We start from the raw sequence: 15,492 nt of genomic DNA, 5'->3' as shown, positions 1-15,492 counted from the left end.
TATTAAGTCAGATTTATTTACTTAAGATAAAAAAGCAAAGTATCAGCATAAAATGATGGAAATGAGACTGCAGCTAATATCAGTATAAATGAGAAATGTTCATGTATGTTTATTTTTCCTGAATTAGATTATTTTGGGTGTTTTAGAGACTATCATTATCAGCAGAACTTGATGGATAATACTGAACAAAATAAAATCTCAAAACCAAGGCTGATTAATCAGCTTTAACTGTTACATTGTTATTACACTATAAAAATCCACAGTCAGCGAATCTTTTTGTCTGCTGTTAGTTTTCAGTAAGATTTGATGAATATACCTAACGTAAAATCCCCAGACTGATCCTTTAACAAGTCAATAATTTTATTTTTAACATTAAGTTTGTAAGTTAATTGTATTTTTTTTTTGTAATTTAATATATTCACCATGAAATGGCAAGTTCAATCTGTTGTGATAAAGCTGGTTGATTTGTTGATTTAGTTATTTCCTTCTTTCTTTCTTTCTTTCTTTCTTTCTTTCTTTAAATTGATGATTCCTTTTCTTTTTTGTTTGTTCATGATGTTTTTTTTGACCCAGTCACAAATTTCTGAAAAAATTACTATATTTGTGAAAATATTTTTTTAATTCCAACAAATCAACCAGCTTTATCACAATAGATTGAACTTGTCATTTCATGGTGAATATATTAAATTACAAAAAAAAAATACAATTAACTTACAAACTTAATGTTAAAAATAAAATTATTGACTTGTTAAAGGATCAGTCTGGGGATTTTACGTTAGGTATATTCATCAAATCTTACTGAAAACTAACAGCAGACAAAAAGATTCGCTGACTGTGGATTTTTATAGTGTAATAACAATGTAACAGTTAAAGCTGATTAATCAGCCTTGGTTTTGAGATTTTATTTTGTTCAGTATTATCCATCAAGTTCTGCTGATAATGATAGTCTCTAAAACACCCAAAATAATCTAATTCAGGAAAAATAAACATACATGAACATTTCTCATTTATACTGATATTAGCTGCAGTCTCATTTCCATCATTTTATGCTGATACTTTGCTTTTTTATCTTAAGTAAATAAATCTGACTTAATAGAAACCTATAAAATCTTAACTAAAATGAAAACTCCTGATCACTTTTATCTCCAATAGATGTCTGTTGGTTTTAGATATATATTTTTTCAAAACTTTAATCTCAGAGTTTTGTTGGGTAAATTTTGTTTTCTAAGAAATTTGTGAAGTGAAAGTGTAATAATCTAGAAAAATTTTAGTTTTTTTGCATTATATTCCTTAATTCATTAAATGGCTTTTAATGACCTTAATAAAAGCTATACGTACAACCATCTTCTATCTGGGGTTCGGATGTAAACACAGTGTATTATCATGGTATCAGCGATGATCACGCCTCCTGTTCGACCTCCACACCTTCACCTGCATCCACATTAAGGTGGGATTTGTCCAAACATCCATCAAATCCTTGTGACATTGATCTGAGCCTGTTTCACTCAACGTCCATGTCAAACACCAGACCAGTTCATGCGTCTCAGTGAGAACTTGCCAAAGCTCAGCAGAACAACATCACAACCAAACATCAGTGTGAACCAAACATCTGCTTCACTCATCCTCCAACACAATGCTCACAAAAAACACCGTCATCACACCACACAAAATCAGACACGTGAAGAGTTAGAACACGGCAGCATCGTCCAAGCGTGACATCACGGCTGATTCTCAAACATTCAAACATTCATTCGTATCATTAACACGACTGAAACTTTATAGATCATGTAGTATAAACAGTAAAATTTATCACTTTATTCATCTTAAGTTCACATTTTCCAGACCTCGAGCCTTAAATATGTGCTACTGAAGGAGGATTTTAGTTCATCTATGATCAACTGCATGTGACGGACGATGCAGGACGATGTTGCCATAAACATCACTGAAGGACAAATCCAGCCCCAGTCACATGACCTTCATCTCAACATGTCAGTGTCAACATGAGGAAGCTGAACACTCATCTGTTTAAGTCTGAATCAGGTTTGTGAACCTTCGGTCACATGTACAGTATCTGACAGTACAGTACACTATCTGGTTAACCCTAACCCTAGCCCTAACCCTAACTTGGCCTTTCCTCAGTGAGATTTACAGGCCTAAACAAGTTGAATTAACTTTGAAAGGCAGGAACAGCTGCCATGGGTAAAGAAATGAAATTGACATGGTGGCCAAAGTGTTAATGCTGTAACCTGGCAATTTTGTGGAAAACAAGATGGATGTTCATTGTCCCCTCCCATGACCTTTGATTGAATTTAAATTCCACCGGTACTTCGCGCAAACCAGTTTTAACTTGGATTGCGCAATTTGCCCCTGCTCACTCATGCATGAAAACCTGGGTCTGTAAATTTGGACAAATATCCATCAATCCCCTAATTACCGATGTCCACAAAAGAAAATTCAAAAAATTATCAAATGCGGAACTGGGGGTAATTTTTCAAAATGTATAGGTTTTTTTTAATACATCCTGTATAACAAAGTCCTTCAATATGCATTAGTGGAATCTATGAACCACAACTACTGTTTTATTAAATAAACTTAAACTCAAAATGTCAGACACCTGTCAATTCCACCTTTTATTCACTCTAAAATAATGAGGTTATACCTCACAGATGGATCAGAGGATCTGAATAAAACCTACTACACAAGAACCAGTCCTTAGTATTTTAGAGTTCAGGGGTTTTGGAGCAGCATCTAGTGGCTGTCAGTGGTATTACAATTTTTTACCAAATAAACATGGATATGATGCAAAGGAATGTGGGAAATGTAGTAGACTTTCTACACAGATGTCAGATCAAACATGAACTAATAAAGGGTTGTTTTTATTTCAGTTGTAAAACTATAGCTCATTTCTACTGTTGGTGACCTAGAAAACCTGAAACCTGACCTGGACCTGGTCTTGGATCAGTCCTTCTGTCCTGATCCATGTTCAGGTTCATTTTTACAACACATCACATTAAATGCAGTGGACAGGATGCACCTTGATTGTCTTTTTCACTCCATTTCTCACATCTGTGTCTTTCATCGATGGTGAATTTTAAATGTGATGATCCGGGCCTATGACCATGTGATCATGTGACCGTACAGGATTTGTCCTTTGAACCTGCATGTTGGTGCGACAGATGATTGAGGTCACCTGACCACCAACACGTGCTCTCCTCTGATTGGTTGATGGCGTCTCTTACCGGTCTCTGAGGTCCAGTGGGCTCCGACTCTCTCCGGCGCGGTCGTCCTGACGGCAGCGAGTGACATGGTGACTGGGCGGGGCTTCCACCACTCCTCCTCGATGCTTCCTCCTCTGTTAGCGTCAGCATCCCTCGACTGCTGTCCCTGGTGTGAGTCTTTGGACGAACCACCAGATCACCTGAAACCAACAGAATGCCACATATTCAACAGAAAAGTCAGAGAGACATCAGAAAACTCTTAGGGCCGGATCTATCAAAGGTTTGCGCTTATTAAAATGTGTGCAAACTCATTGCACATCCAAAAAAATGTACAAACTGATTTACTAACAGTGCGCAATAAGGGTTGCGTCTTTCAAAGGTGCAAAATAGCGCGTCTGCTATGGAGCCTAATTTGTGTCTTTATTATGCAATCAAAAAGAATAGCTTTGAAAACAAAAGAAAAGTTTGCAAACAAAATTATAATTTCAAAAATACAAAAAATATGTTTTGTGATTAAAACTGTATCTTCATAAAGCCACAAGTTTTATTTACAAATCAAAATTTTGCTCTCATGAAACACAGATTCGTTTACGCTTCCTGAACTTTCGTTTGCGCTTCCAGAAGTTTTGTTTGCGCTTCTCAAGTTTTGTTTGCGCTTCGTCCTAACTTTCATGGGCGGGGCCTCCTCTGAAAACTGTAAGAAGCCTCCTGATTGGTCAGTGTCCCTCAGACAGACGGAATGACAACTTCCGCCTCAGAGAGAAACAATGACAACCTCCGCCCCCACATTCTAATGGCGGTACGGGAGACGCAAGGAGTTGACTGAAGGAGGCAATCATTGATCAAAACAGGTATGTTTTGCGTAACTCTCCTGTCTTATTGATGCTATTAAGGTTACACTTGTCGCTCTTCTTGGGCTGTTTTCCCCAAGTAGTGGAGACCGCGTTATCAGACATGAACGCTCTTAATTTACAGCTAGCTAGCTTACTAGCTTAGCGCTATGCACCCATCATAAGTGACTGACGAGCACATTACGGTCCCGGCCTCAGCGACAGTTGGCTCAATCTCACAAATTTCGGCCTTTTATGTATATATTAGGGATGTTCCTATACCAGTATCGGGTATCGGCTCCGATACTCCGTGTGTATACTCGTACTCGTAAAAGTAATCCGATACAAATGCACCGATACCACTTACGGCCGTGTGACATTCACAGTTCAGTGCAGCAGGTACGCAGCAGTGGAATAATGTGTGTGGAGTGTGGAGATTTTTCGAAATAAGCGACAGTGATAAAAGTAACGCTGACTGCAAGTAACGTTAAAGACACAGACAGATACGGACGCAGCGTTCTGTCCGTCCTCTGCGTACATTCCATCCATTTTCCAGGTGCTGGCTGAGACAGAGAATACCAGCGGGAGTACGGAGCGGTGCGGACCGCCGCCAGCGGAAGTGAAAATGAAACTTATCACTCATTTCTCTTTTCTCTTCCTGCTGAAGCGAAGTTTTTAAACCTTATCAGTGAAAACGCTGCAATATTAGTATCACATTAGTGTTGCCTCTGTCGTCTCCATGTTTGTTATTACTGACTTTATTCTTCTTCTTAAAAAAACTTTCCTCTTCTTCGTGGTATTTGTCCAGTATGGTTAATTCAGAGTGGCGCCCCCTGGTGGATTAATTGAGAAACGCTCATTCCAACACATTCAATGTCAGTAGCAGCACTTTGTTCCAGTCAGACTAATGACAACGACAATAAAGCACATTTACAAAAGGAACTAACAACTGGAATGGGATTATTAAGGACTAGGATCAGTACTCGGTATCGGCAAGTACTCACATGTAAGTACACGTACTCGGTCTGGAAAAAAGTGGTATCGGTGCATCCCTAGTATTTATCAATAAACTTTAATTAGATATATAATCAAAACATACCATCAGGTGTGTGTGTGGATTATTGAGTCATTCCTCTGATAAATTTAGTAAGACTTATAAAAGGAGCATTTTTCAGAGATCTTTACCTGTTAAGAGTTTTAACAGTATATATACTTGGTCTCCTGATGTTGAATTAATGACAGACTCTTTGTTATTATGTAGAATCATTTCCCTGCACTGCAGTCTACACTTTTGACAACACTGATCAAAACTGAACAGACTATCGTCTTACCTGTAGTATCATAAGAAAATGTGGCATAGTCGTTTGATTAGATTGCATTGATGTACCTCATGAAGGGAAAAGTAAGCACAAGTTAAAGTAATTAAATAATTTAAAAAAAACAGTCTCTCACACACACACACACATATGTATGCTCCCCAGAGCCATGGAAAGAAGTATTTCAAACTTGGAGTTGGTCTTATTTGTGTAATTTACTCGCCACTCCATACCAGAATATAACTTTATTTTTATTTTTCAGTTATATATTTACTTTAACTCGTAACTGCATAATTTACTATATAGGTTGGTTTTAAAATATTAAATCATAGACAGGCTTAATGTAAATAGACTTAAAAGATTTCCTAAAGTAAGGCTGAACTAAAATTTGATCCAAGAAATCCAAGAATGAGTCTGACTTCATACAGTTTGCCTGGTCTGTCTTTCTCTTTCAGAGTTTGAGCCGATCAAGGTGTTGAAAATGTAGATATTGCACGATGCATGTTTACAGTACGAGGGACTGGTCGTGGCAGTTTCATTGCAGGCAAAAGCGTCCATAACCAGAGGTATTTGCATATCACAACTAGATTATTTCAGAAAACATTTAAATGCTTTTAACTTATAATTTGTAACTAAATATATAACTAAATATATTATCAGTATCGTCAATTTCTATGTCTATAAACATTTTCAAATCATATTTTAGGCTGTTTAGATGTTTTGTGACAAGTGTGCATTTTTGGAAAAAATCCTGTGAATGAAAGCCTGCACAGCATTTTTTCTACTTGTATGTCTAAAAAACATTTTTTTGTGTAATTTGTTTTAAACCCGCATCCTAGTTTCCATGAAGTGAAAGGCCTTTTTTTTTTCTCTTTTTTGAAAGTTACAGTAAAAGAAATCTGATACTGTGGTTTTAAAGCTGGACGGCAAAATTATTTAAAACAAAGTGAAAGGCCTGAAACATCATTGTTTCTGTAACGAGTCTATAATACATAATATTCTCCCTCAAATGACCTTAGATAAAATCACAATTTTCAGATAATAGAGCATTTCAGTAGACATGACTCCACTTGCTTGCAGTTACTGTATCTCTGATTTATGAATGAAACTTGACATTACAGATCCAGCAAACTGAAGAGCAGCCTCCTTGTGACGATGACACCAGTGAACATGGAGTGGTTGTTCCAGACATCCAATGCCCCCTGTCAGAGGAAAGACTTTTGGCGCCAAAACAAATAAATCCGAATGCTGAGTCATCCAGCTGTGGTCGAGACATATACTTGCAGGCTCTCAATGTTGCCAGTGGTTTCTAAAATCTAGTGGACAGTCATGAAAGAAGCAGGCTGGATCAAAGTGGCATACCATTTTTTGAAACAGACCAGAATAAATTTGCATGTGATTCACATGAAATAGTTTGACTTTTATTTGAATTTGCTGGGATTTACAGTTAGTATGATTTTAAAACTAATAACCCTGTCTGAAAACAAGGCACCTAATTTGCCTTAACACCTGCACAATTCTTGGCAAACTTTACACCTGCCTAAAATACTTATACGGTGCAATATTTACAACACATTTTAATCTGGCAATTGCCATGGTGAAAAGGTAGTCATAACAATAACCATTCAAAATCAACTTTGGTAAAAACAACCAACATTTTTCAATAAAATAAACAGGCCTTCCAGAAATTACACCCTGTCAAAGCTGGCCCCAAATTTCATGGCAGTCAGCACATTACTCTTAAAGGACTCATAATTCCCCAAATGTGCTGTAGGGAGTGTAACTGTGTTGGTGCAGGCACTAACAATAGGAAAACATATGGTGTGGCCTGGCATGTGCTCCTCACAGTTGTGGTCAAATCTTATGGCGATTTTAAACTGCTCTCTCTCAGAGACAAACAGATGTTTGTGTGCCTGCCCAGTCATCCACTGCATCACTGCAGGAACAGACGGAGTTTCTTCATCCTCATCTTCTGGTTGTGCATCTTTAAACAGAAAGAAAATATAAGTGTCTTGGTCTTAAGTCAGAACTGTTTGATTTTTTTAATAAGACAAGCTGTATCTTTTAACAAAACACATATTTATTAGGCAAATAGGGAAACTAAAAGAAAACAATAACTTATTGATGAAACTTAGATTTTCTGGCCAGCAGTATGGTTGTCAGATCATAAATGTTTTCTTCATGTTAGTGTTAAATTCAAAGACCATTTTAAATCATTTGCTAAATATATACCTTTCATCTAACAAAGGCTATGCAATCTGGATATCAAGTCATCAGGCATTTAGTTCCTATTTCAAGTAGAAGAGGCTTTATCCAACTTCCTTTGAGGACCAGAATTTCTGTAAAATGATTTACGTACCCTCAAGTTCAAGAAGGAAATCTTGGAAGTATTCCAGAATTTTGGACTCCTCCTTGTGTTTTCCTGAACCATGTGGGCTCATGTCAGGGGCCAGGTGTGAAAGGATATAATGCGAATCCACCTGTGAACAAAGAATCAAAGCAAATAAGATCATAACCAAATATTCCACATACACAGAAACCCAAAGTGGGGTATTACTGCAGGTGCAAGGGATGCGATTCTGTTGGATGCTGCATCCTTCTGCTGATAAGCAAATATTAATACTTGTTTTAAAAAAGGAATAAGGATGTTTACTAACACCTGTTGTTAGTACACAACTGTTGTAACACCAGATGTTTTTTAACACCTGGCCATCTCAGACTCCACTGTCGGCCTCTCCCTACTAGTGCTCTGACCCTGTCCTTCAGGTATTACTCTGCTGAGCACAGACATGAAATGCTGAGCAGCTTCAGTAACTGCACGCCGATCGCACTGTAAAAGAATTCAAGATGCATGGCATTGTTACGTGATCATGCAGAGTACATGTGTCATTAAGGATCTATTCCTGCCATGCTTGTCATACTATTGGGCTACAATACACAGAAGGTAATAGTTTATTTCTTACCCCACCCCCCTCCCCATGACAATACTATGATAAAATGCAGATGAAAATGAAGGGAAAAGCCTACCTGACCCTGAGGTCCATCAGGATGGTTCTCCATCCTCCTGTGAAGACAAGGGAAATGATTCTACATGAGTAAAAAAAAAAACTGTCATAATAACAAAGAGTCTGTCATTAATTCAACATCAGGAGACCAAGTATATATACTATTAAAACTCTTAACAGGTAAAGATCTCTGAAAAATGCTCCTTTTATAAGTCTTACTAAATTTATCAGAGGAATGACTCAATAATCCACACACACACCTGATGGTATGTTTTGATTATATATCTAAAGTTTATTGATAAATACTAGGGATGCACCGATACCACTTTTTTCCAGACCGAGTACGAGTACTTACATGTGAGTACTTGCCGATACCGAGTACTGATCCTAGTCCTTAATAATCCCATTCCAGTTGTTAGTTCCTTTTGTAAATGTGCTTTATTGTCGTTGTCATTAGTCTGACTGGAACAAAGTGCTGCTACTGACATTGAATGTGTTGGAATGAGCGTTTCTCAATTAATCCACCAGGGGGCGCCACTCTGAATTAACCATACTGGACAAATACCACGAAGAAGAGGAAAGTTTTTTTTAAGAAGAAGAATAAAGTCAGTAATAACAAACATGGAGACGACAGAGGCAACACTAATGTGATACTAATATTGCAGCGTTTTCACTGATAAGGTTTAAAAACTTCGCTTCAGCAGGAAGAGAAAAGAGAAATGAGTGATAAGTTTCATTTTCACTTCCGCTGGCGGCGGTCCGCACCGCTCCGTACTCCCGCTGGTATTCTCTGTCTCAGCCAGCACCTGGAAAATGGATGGAATGTACGCAGAGGACGGACAGAACGCTGCGTCCGTATCTGTCTGTGTCTTTAACGTTACTTGCAGTCAGCGTTACTTTTATCACTGTCGCTTATTTCGAAAAATCTCCACACTCCACACACATTATTCCACTGCCGCGTACCTGCTGCACTGAACTGTGAATGTCACACGGCCGTAAGTGGTATCGGTGCATTTGTATCGGATTACTTTTACGAGTACGAGTATACACACGGAGTATCGGAGCCGATACCCGATACTGGTATAGGAACATCCCTAATATATACATAAAAGGCCGAAATTTGTGAGATTGAGCCAACTGTCGCTGAGGCCGGGACCGTAATGTGCTCGTCAGTCACTTATGATGGGTGCATAGCGCTAAGCTAGTAAGCTAGCTAGCTGTAAATTAAGAGCGTTCATGTCTGATAACGCGGTCTCCACTACTTGGGGAAAACAGCCCAAGAAGAGCGACAAGTGTAACCTTAATAGCATCAATAAGACAGGAGAGTTACGCAAAACATACCTGTTTTGATCAATGATTGCCTCCTTCAGTCAACTCCTTGCGTCTCCCGTACCGCCATTAGAATGTGGGGGCGGAGGTTGTCATTGTTTCTCTCTGAGGCGGAAGTTGTCATTCCGTCTGTCTGAGGGACACTGACCAATCAGGAGGCTTCTTACAGTTTTCAGAGGAGGCCCCGCCCATGAAAGTTAGGACGAAGCGCAAACAAAACTTGAGAAGCGCAAACAAAACTTCTGGAAGCGCAAACGAAAGTTCAGGAAGCGTAAACGAATCTGTGTTTCATGAGAGCAAAATTTTGATTTGTAAATAAAACTTGTGGCTTTATGAAGATACAGTTTTAATCACAAAACATATTTTTTGTATTTTTGAAATTATAATTTTGTTTGCAAACTTTTCTTTTGTTTTCAAATCTATTCTTTTTGATTGCATAATAAAGACACAAATTAGGCTTCATAGTCTGCATCCAGTTAGTACGTTTGCCTCAATGAATATGTAATATGGGGCATTTACACGCAGTTGTGCGTGTTGTGGGAGGAGAAAATGTAAATATATTAATTTAGCACACGCAAAGTGATTTATCAAACCCCAAAGCAATTTTGCTGATAGAAACTGCGTCTATATTTACCACGTCTCAAAAGGAGGTGCAAACGGTTTGGATGCGTAAGTGCCCACACATGACTGCGGTTAGGAGACAAAGAAATGATGAAACCAGATGCAGAGAACATATTTTTCACCCTCATGTGAACATTTTTGGAGTGAAGAAATAGAAAAAATAGATCCTGTGAGGAAAAACCTTGTGGGCCGCACTAACATTAATCTGTGGTATCAAGTGGGGGGGCCACAAATTCACATACTGCGGCCGCGAGTTTGAGACCCCTGGGCTACAGTGTGACAAAATTATGTGCGCCTGACTGTCATTCTATCCAAATACAACCCCACCCCCCCACCCCGCACGCATGCACACACACACACACACACACACACACACACACACAAACACACACACACACACACTTTTAAAATGAAAAATACAGGAATGAATGACTGAGTCAAGCAATACCTTCTATGACTAAACTCCTCCAATGTTACATTTCCGTGCCTCTGGATCATTCAGTCACTGTTCCCATCAGTGCTGGTTTATCCCACAGCAGTTTTTCCAGCATATTGTCTCCAGTAGCGCACGCAAAACCCTCATTTAAATAGGGCGGTCTGCAAGACTTTGCACCTGTTGTAATTTGCGCAAGCAATCTTGGTAAATCACCCGCAAACCGTGGTCACACCCCACACGCAAAATTCTAGATTGCGCAAGCAAATTACTACACGCAAGTTGGGATCTTAGTAGATCCGGCCCTTAGTGTTTTATTTGTTTATGGGTCGTATTGTTCCAGGTCACATGACTCTTCAATGGCATCATTTATCAATTTATAACGCACACCATCAGACACAGAATCCACCCGACTATGATCTCGAAAGGATTGAAAACCAGACCGTTCTCTGGTTCCAGGCATATTCACAATCTTAAAACACTTTCCTACGCTGGGGAAATATACAATTATTAGTAATAAATGAGATCAATAAACAATATCTGGAGAGGATTTTTTGTATATTTGCAGAAAAATTACATCCCAGTGTCAGATTGTGGATAAATTCCAACTAAAACATCAAAATGATTTTAAGCTGATGATTAAATCATTTACTGTCAGCTCTGACACTGAGTTGAAGGGATTATTACTGACATGATGGGTGTAAATCATGACATGACCAATCAGATCATTCCATGGGAGGGACAATTAGAAACTAAAGTGTCTCATCTGTTAACGGGATGAGAAACCAAATAATCCTGATAATCATGAAAACATTGTATTCACTGATCGATAACCTCCGGGTCATTTCATGCATGTCGTGAACATCTACGTGTCCTCATTATTCGCCACCTTCATCTTACCTCCGGCCCGGAGCCTCCTCCTCTCCTCCTGCTCCTCCAGGGGGCGGAGCTCCTCAGGCTCCTCGTCCGTGGTTCCTGACGTTGTCGGGTGAAAGTCTCTGAGCTCCGTCTCTTTGTCAATGATCACCCACTCTTTGCTGTCGAAGTCCTCCTCCTCGGCCAATGGGACAGACCGGATGAAGGCGTTGCTGTGCGCCTCCTGGTCCACGGACGCCACCGATACCTCCTGACGGCCGCTCACCTGCCGGTCGCCACGGCACCCGGGGTCAACAGACAACATCTGCGCTGGCTGAGAGGAGTAGACGTGACGGGACGGAGATCCGAGGATGTCCATCCGGGACCTGGAGGACAAGACAAAACCTCAGAGAGAGTACAGAGACTCCAGATCAGGTCTACGGAGGTGTGGTTAATGTAAAACTACGTCATGTCAGGTTTTATTATTCCAACTGTGTTGATGATGCATTTTTATCTCATACATAGAAGAAACAAACTTCAAATGCAACACATTTGTCTTTTACTGGTTAAAAATGGACAATATTTTATTTCAGTTTTCTACTATTAATAATAAAACCCAGATAAAAATCAAACGACTGAGTGTTTCATCATCTAAGAAAAATGTTCCCTATTTTATTCCTAGTTTTTTCTGAGTCATTATTATCTATTATTTTACAGTCCAATGTAAACCACCGCAGATACATCTACTTCAGTGAGTCTGAGTCTGAACCCAACTGATCCTCAAATCAAATTAAACCTGGATTAACTGAAAAACTAGAGAACGTCAATTTCTTGTTGTAAAGTTCTGTAAATGCCACGCTGTGGCGTTCATGGTCACCTCTGTCCATAGCCGTCAGCTCGGCCTTCAGCCGCCGACAGTCGGTCGGACTCGGGGCTGTTGACCCGTCGGTACCGTAATGATCGACCCTGACCCGTCGGCGACTCTGGGGCTCCGCCTCGAACCGGAGACACCGGACAAGCCCCCCGACCTACCTCCTCCTCCTGAGCGCCCTGAGGAAGAACATGATGGATCAACATTCATGGCAGCAAAACAGTAGGAAAACAGATGTAATAAAAAATTAAAACTTTCTGCTGAAAGTTACTGCCCTGTAATTTAGATTAGATTGTCTTTGTGTTAAACTTATTCCATACATATTTATATTTGAAAGCACTCAGATATTATAACTGCACAAGGCACAAGGCCATTGGACCTTGAAAAAGTAGGTCAAGGTCACCTATTTTCAATAGGCCTCTGCTCCATGCCAAGATGCATCCACAGTATAAATTTGGTGCAGATATTTCAATGTATTCTCCAGGTAATGCGATAATGTCGTTAAATGGACAGATGGACAGACAAATGGACAAACAGACTGACAACAAAACGATTACAATACCCCTTAGGCCAGAAGTTGGCCAAGGGGTAAAAACCATATGAAACCATGCTGTCACCTTGTTGAGGCTGATCCGGAGCCTGTTCCGGTTGAAGTCTGTGTCCTCCCAGGCCTCCCCCATCTCCCCAGTGTCCCGGACCCCTGTCTCCCCAGGGGGGCGACTGGGTGGGGCTGGTGGGGCATTCTCCTGGTCGCTCAAATGTTCATCCTGTAGAACGTCGTCTGTGTTCTCCCGCTGATGGTCTCCAGGAACCGGCGTCACGATGGCTCTGCAGAAACAAGAACACAGGCATCAGAACCAGAACCTCGGTCCTAGAGGAGGCATCTCAGTCTGGATCCAATGATCAGCAGGTCATCAACCAATAAAAGAAGAAGATTAAATACATGAGCTGCAGTTCCAGATGTGGAAAAGAGGATTTAATGGAAATATGATCCACATCAGTCATGAAAAGTCTGAAAAAACACAAATACTGAAACTCAGATCCATGATTCAATGACAGATGTGTTAATGCACAAACTACAGACTGAGATTTATCAACATGGAAGCAGAACCTGAACCAAACTGGAACCTGGACAGACTTTAAAGTGTGAATTTGCCTTAAAATACATTAAAAATACCAACGGAACTATCATAAAACACATGGAATCAGATTTAATAAGGACTTCAAATGAGCTGTCAGGTGCTGGCTCTGTTGGTTCTGGTGGTCCTTACCCCACCATGGCAGCCGTGGGCCGGGTGTTGTGCTGCGGTTGGGTGGAGGCACTGGTTGACAGTGTGACATCACTTCCTCCTTTCTCCCAGTCGAAGGGCTCATTTTCGGTGATGATGCGCTCCTTCATGCTGTTCTCAAACACTGACATCAGCAGCTGAAACAACAACCAGATGTCAAGAACCTGAAAAGACCACAAGTCACATGGGTCACAAGCCAGGTCAGGCTGGGTCAGGCCGAGGCGTACCTGGTAGTCTGGTTTGGTGTAGTAGTCCAGAGCCTGAACGTGGTCCAGGAAGACGTTAAACTCTGAAGGCATGTGTTTAAGCAGCATCCGATGGTCGTAACGTTCCTTAATCTGACCCACTTGTTCCTACAACAAAACCGACAGTTGATGAACAGGTTGGATTTAAAACCACATTAAACCCAGAACAACGACCTGTTCATCCAGACCCAGAACCAAAACAAGAACCTGACCAGCTCCAGATACAAGAATTGCCTATTTGATGATGATCCAGGAGTCATGTGATCTGATCTAATCTGATGTGATCTGATGTGGTCCTATCCTGGGAGAAGCCCCTGAACATATCATGAGGGCTCTTCTTGTTCTCTCTTACAGTGTTTTCTATGAGTGAAGGTCTGATCTTCTGGAACCTTGCTTTTATTGTAAGTTTATTTCAGACACACATTTTCTATTTAACCTTCATTCAGTTAATTTCTTATGAATTTGACGTGAACATTGGGTTTCATTCTCAGTAGAAACCATTGGCGATGGGTTGTTTCCATCATGTTCATACATAATTCTGCTGCTTTTCATGTGAATTCAGGATTAACAGAAAAGAAAGACTGATATTTCTATGTAGCTGCTCATAGATCTGATCTATGTTCTATGATTCTTTGACTCAAACTGTTCAGATTCATACGTTCATCAGTCCGTGGTTTAATGTTGTTACTGACTTTAAGCCATAATATGAAACCTTGTCTGTTATCAATCATGGACAGATGCTTTGTTCTTGTTACTGGACTCATCCTCACCTTGTCTTTGATCTTTCGCCATGGTAACTGTCCAACTGCAAACTCCACCAGCATGTAAAACAATGACCACAGGTCATCATGTCGACCCATTTCCTGAGGGAAAAAGGAGACATTAGTATAACTGATCATGTGTTGTCTTTAGGTTGACAACAATCAGTTATTATTAATATTGGAGCAGTGACCTTGTTTTTGTGAGCATTGACTGACGCATAGCGGACTGTCCCTCTGAATCCGGCCACCGTCCTTGGCTGAATGACAACAACAATGAGTCAAACAAACAATAAACAACAACAGAGTCAAACAAACAACAGCAGGGTCAGGCACAGCCCAGCCTCTGGTTTGTCTTTTCTACACGATCCTGATTCATGTCTATAAAACATGTAAAAGGTGAATAACGGCATCATTTCCACCTGATTCTGGTTTAATGCGGATCAGAAGGATCTGGTTTTTAACTCTGTCCAGAAGGGTACTGTAATCATTTTGTCATCTGTCTGTCCATTCTGGCTGAGGGGTATTAAAAGTGCAGAGCACATTATGTTTGTAAATAGAGTCTGTATCTGATCTGATACAACACATTCTACATCTGTGAAAACATGTTTCTAAATTAAATATAGTCAGTTATTGTTTTATTAACTGTGGAGCTTGAATTTCAGATGAATTCTTATCAAATAAGTTTTTCTTGTTTTGTCTCTAATATCAGATCAGTTATT

General features: G+C 39.9%; 1 protein-coding gene across 5 annotated transcripts in view; it reads right to left on the bottom strand.

Annotated features, from left to right (window-relative positions):
- ttbk1a (tau tubulin kinase 1a) overlaps positions 1–15,492 on the bottom strand; it is a 53,009-nt gene that overhangs the window by 15,080 nt on the left and 22,437 nt on the right. For all 5 annotated transcript variants that reach the window (XM_030155694.1, XM_030155772.1, XM_030155942.1 and 2 more), the window contains 8 exons: positions 14,965–15,030; positions 14,783–14,875; positions 13,995–14,120; positions 13,750–13,904; positions 13,096–13,306; positions 12,485–12,657; positions 11,653–11,993; positions 3,240–3,418 (listed from right to left, as the gene is read on the bottom strand). In XM_030155694.1, the coding sequence (XP_030011554.1) occupies positions 3,240–3,418; positions 11,653–11,993; positions 12,485–12,657; positions 13,096–13,306; positions 13,750–13,904; positions 13,995–14,120; positions 14,783–14,875; positions 14,965–15,030 (1,344 nt within the window). The remainder of the gene's footprint in view (positions 1–3,239; positions 3,419–11,652; positions 11,994–12,484; positions 12,658–13,095; positions 13,307–13,749; positions 13,905–13,994; positions 14,121–14,782; positions 14,876–14,964; positions 15,031–15,492) is intronic.

The sequence above is a fragment of the Sphaeramia orbicularis genome, chromosome 1, assembly GCF_902148855.1.
Source record: "Sphaeramia orbicularis chromosome 1, fSphaOr1.1, whole genome shotgun sequence".
NCBI classification, from domain to species: Eukaryota; Metazoa; Chordata; class Actinopteri; order Kurtiformes; family Apogonidae; genus Sphaeramia; species Sphaeramia orbicularis.
This window is presented reverse-complemented; position numbering and strand designations above follow the sequence as displayed.